Source organism: Garra rufa, chromosome 16 (genome assembly GCF_049309525.1).
Source record: "Garra rufa chromosome 16, GarRuf1.0, whole genome shotgun sequence".
NCBI lineage: Eukaryota > Metazoa > Chordata > Actinopteri > Cypriniformes > Cyprinidae > Garra > Garra rufa.
In genome coordinates, this window is record NC_133376.1 from 42,420,863 (window position 1) to 42,425,822 (window position 4,960).

General features: G+C 37.8%; 1 protein-coding gene across 1 annotated transcript in view; it reads left to right on the top strand.

Moving 5' to 3' along the window:
- slc43a1a (solute carrier family 43 member 1a) overlaps positions 1 to 1,951 on the top strand; it is a 35,809-nt gene extending 33,858 nt beyond the window's left edge. The window contains exon 15 of the mRNA XM_073820551.1: positions 795 to 1,951. Within this exon, the coding sequence (XP_073676652.1) occupies positions 795 to 974 (180 nt within the window). The 3' untranslated portion in view covers positions 975 to 1,951. The remainder of the gene's footprint in view (positions 1 to 794) is intronic.
- The last annotated feature ends 3,009 nt before the right edge of the window (positions 1,952 to 4,960 follow it).

A 4,960-nucleotide genomic window follows, 5' to 3' on the forward strand; every position in this document is an offset into this window, starting at 1 on the left:
CCCATGTCAGTCAAAAACGTAAAAAAAATAAAAGTGCAGTGACAATACATATTGAGTTTTGATATTTAGGATAATTTCCATTTTTAAAATACACAAAAAAAAATCTGAGTTGCCAGATCTGATTGACAAAACCAAGCGGCAACGTCCCGCTCACTCAATTGAAACCAACACGGAAGTGGCTTAAACTGCAATTCATCAGTCCCATTGACTCCCCATGTTAAAATGCCCAACTTTACAGCAGAAAAAAACATGTTTACAGCCTGGTTCAAAAAGTGGTTTTAGACTCTATAGTTAAATTCGCCCTTCATGTCAACTGTGAGGGGGGTGAATTTTTATTATAACTCATCCGTTTAAGTTATATTAAGGCGTAAACTTCTGCATAATTACGGGCATGGCCACTTGAGTGACAGGGGGATTGCCGCTGCTGTCACCACTGGCGCACTAAGTAGGTGTGGTTTCAGTACCCAGCTCCACCCACGTCCCGCCTCTTTGCGGATTTTTGATTACCCGGGAGTGACACGTGATTCCAAGATGGCGACAGCGAATCCCGCCCACTATAGGCTTCAAAATCACGTCCATATTTTTTACAGTCTATGGACAAAACTAGCCTATGCCAGTCAAAAACAAGAAAGTAAAGCAATGACAATATCCCAAACGTCATAAAAATAGCTCAAATAAAGCCAGGGTTGCCAGATCTGTGACAAAACTAGATAACTTGGTAACTTGTCGTGATATGAAATTTTCATACTGCTCGTGCTATTTAGATGCTAAATGTATTCTTTCAATTCCATCAGATCAACGTGGGCCTTCTGATCCTCTCATTGGCCGGTTTCCTGTTGCCGGGCTACTTGTTCTACCATCGCAGACAGCTTATTCAGAGGAAGGCCGGAGGAAAAGCGAACGGACTCGCTCCTGCTGAGACTCGAGCTCTAAACCAGCCGCTGGCCAACGGACACGTCCCGCAGGAAGCCTAACTCAATAAAGAATCATCACAGGACTTTTCACATTTCAACACGCTACGGCAAACCGTGCCGTTTCTCACATCCTTATATTAACACACAACCCTTTCGTTTGTTGTTGAATGAAGAAGCAGGCATCAGATCAGCATTTGATGTTCAGCTGACTCATCATGAGTATTTATATTGAAAATCTGGAAATCTGCCTGCGAAACATATGCTATGTTTTTAGAGCAATATTTATTGAACTGCGCACATGTTGGCTGCGATTAACGGACATGAACTACCTCAGCCAATGGAGCGGTGTCTGTCTGTTCAGCATCTTCACCAAAGAGAGAGCATTGATTGATTGATTGATTGTTGTCATATAGTGTGTTTTTCTGTCTTTTGAAAACTTGAGGAACAATCAACACAAGCATTTCAGCTGCCACCAAAGACACAGCTAATGAAGCCTTTTAAACTTCAGGTTCACTACTTTAAGTGTTATCTCAAAGCTAAATCATTTCAGGCAGATTTAACATGATTTTTATAAAGCAACATAATTGAATTTTTGTGTATATTCAGCTTTTTCTGTGCATTTTCGTTTCAGAGACAATGAAAGGGAATGTATTTTTGTACTCTGTTATAAGTAGGTGTGCTCTGTAAATAGTGCAATGTGTATTCATATTTGCTTTTATGTGCAGTAAGCTTGCGGGTTGGGTTTTTAAAGGTCAGGGTGCTGCTGTGAGGATCCGATGGTATGCTTAAAGCAGTCTTTCTTTCTGATGTCAATATGCATTTTTTGTTTTGTGTGAGACTCTAGTGCCTTGTGTTATTATTGAATGTCATAATTCAAACCTAACCATCCATATGAGATATGGGAAACCAAAGCCATTTGTAGACATGGATGCAATAAAGCCATATGAGACCAGTGAAGAATGTATGATGGGAATAAAGCATCCATGGACAGAGTGTAAGAAAATACTAAACACAATTAAATATGTATACATTCTGAATTGCTCAGTTGAGTCTTGATTGAGTTCACTTGAAGCATGTCGCCATCTGGTGGTGACTAGACTGATCGAGATTCAATACCTCATGCAGTTTTATTAGGGCCCGAGCCCAAAAGGGCGAAGGCCCTATTGTTTTTCTAAGGATTATTATTATTAGGGCCCGAGCCCAAAAGGGCGAAGGCCCTATTGTTCTTCTAAGGATTCTTATTTTTTTTTTTTTTTTTTTTTTTTTCAACCGTTGGGGCACTTTTGGGGGCCTTAACATACTCAAAAACTCTTGAAAATTTGCACACACGTTGGAATCTGCCGTCGTCCGGACGCCACAAAGGCTGGGACCCGGGCGTGGTTCAGGGCATCTACAGCGCCCCCTGGAACACAGTTTGAAAACTTGATGTACTGCGCACACATACTTGCACGTACTCATATGAAACTCGGTACACATATAGAACTCATCGAGCTGAACAACTTTTGTACTCTATGTCATGGGCTCCACGCAACAGGAAGTGAGATATTTAGGGCTGTTTAAAAAGCGCATGCTCTGGAATTTAACGTACTCCTCCCAGGAATTCCATGGGATTGTCACCAAACTCGGTCAGCATGATCTCAAGACATTGGGGACGCTAAATTGCGAGGAGATTTTTGATATCTCGAACGGTTTGGCCGTGGCAAGGCGACAAAGTTATGGCGAGAAATGAGAAACAGGAAGTGTCTAATAACTGTTGCACACATTGCCTGATTCTGATGAAACTTCACCAGTTTGTTCCTTGTATGATGCCGATTCCATAAATGTGACTATTATGAGTCAAAGTTATAGCGCCACCAACTGGAAGCAGGAAACGTGTCATTTTCAAAATGCTTTGAAATCAGCCTCTTAATTTTACTCGATTTTCTTTAAACTTCATCAAAATCATGTCAAAACACGGCCGATAAGAATATGTAAAGGGGTCGATGATAAATCAAATGCTGTTGCCATGGCAACGTGTCAAACTTTAAAATTACATTCCTGTCTTTTCGAGGCAGATAACATGCTTAGAATTTCATGAAACTCAACACACACATCAATATTAATGATAGTTAGACACTGGCAAAAGGTCATAAATGGGCGTGGAGCAGGCACTCTATAGCGCCATCTTTTGACAAAAGTTGGGGGGTTAGTTTTTCCTACAGTCACCAAACTCTGTACATATATTGTTCTCATCAATCTGGACAACTTTCTAAATCAAACTCATTAGCTAAGACCAACAGAAAGCCGGCTATTTTGATTTGAAGGTGGATTTTTTGAAAAATCAGGTAGTAAACAAATTCACACTACTCCTAAGAACAACCAGCTGTTCACACCAAACTTTTTTAACATGAAGAGAAGATTCTGAAGATGTTAAATTGCGAGCGGATTTTGGATATCTCGAACGGTGTTGACGTGGTGATTTTTTAAAGATATAGTAAAAAACATAACCCTAATTTTTATATCTTTAAAGTGCAGCATCCAAACTCTTTAAAACTTTTTTCACACAGAGATCTAATCATTCTGAGCAAGTGCTGGAAATATAAATTTTATACAAGCTTCAATGAATTAAAGAAAATTAAAAAAATAACTCAGAAACCTGCTGTCACTCTGGTGAATGTCTCTACAGTATGTGTGTGCGTTCAGTCAGGCACAGAGAAGCTCATTATTGCAGGGGGGAGGGGTGAGAGGCAGAGAGGGTGACAGAGTAGAGAGCCATCCTACAGACCATCTTTGAACAAAAAATGCACATATGTATTGTAATTACATAAATATGTCTGATCTTTGAGAGTCTGATATTTTGAGAAAATATAAAGGGTCACTTAGTCTTTCATTGTTCGTATTTTGCAGTTGTTGTTTTTATTTATTTTTTACTTAACTGTACCATGAACTTGTCCTATTCAGTCACATAGCAAAAGATTTAAAAAAATACAACTTTTTAGCATGATCAATTTATCTTCATTGATAGACAATATTTACATAGTGTTATTTATTGAATATAAAATAATAATAATAAAAAATTAAGACAAACTTTGACAACAAAACAAACGTTACTGTTATCTCTTCAAACATCTGAAAACCATAATTTTAAGATCAGTTATAAATATATATATCACCCCGTTAAAATACTCAACTTGATTTTTAAAGATATTTTGAAAGAATGAAGAGTTTATAGAGCACTTTATTGTGTATTGCTGTACACCCACATGAACTGTGTTCATGTTCATGTTAATTCACAGTACATAAACTTTATATGAATACTTTTTTTAGCTTAATATTAATTAACATTAATAAATGCTATTTATTTATTGGTCATGTTAACTAATATAGTTAATTTTAACAAATGAAACTGGATGGCAACATTTTATATTTTGTGTGTATGTGTCTGTGTGTTGATTTTAAAGTGTAACCCTTTCAATTCAGTAAACTTAAAATCCAAACTAGCAGAGGGTTATTGTGAATGCATGTGCCAACTGGGCACCGTCTTCCTTATTGATTCTTAGTTATGTAGCACTTAAGAGTGATGTCTTATAACAGGAGTCACCAGCAAAGCAATATCCACACAAAAATTGTACAGATAGGTAACAATGACATTTAAGCAGAAGTGGTGGATGTAAAGGAAGCAATAATAACATTTTGCTATCATCATGAATCATGTTCTTATCATCATCATCAGAAAATAGAGAATTTGTAGCATACTGGTTCACAGTTGGCATTTATCTGAAGTCCTTGAATTGATTGCATTTAGTTAAATCAACATTATATTTGGTCAGTCTGATCTTGAAGCCTTAGAGATGTTAAATTGGGAAGATCTTGAGTTTTCATTAAAGGGCATGTCTGTGGTGGCCTGACAAAGTTTGATGTTTCTGCATAGACATAGAAGTGGTTATAACTTAGCCTGAAAATGTCTGATCTGCCACAAAATTCACAGGTTTGGTAAGAGTCCTGGCCTGAAGACACCTAAAGACCAATATTCAGATATTATCATAGCGCCACCTGTTGGCAGCAGG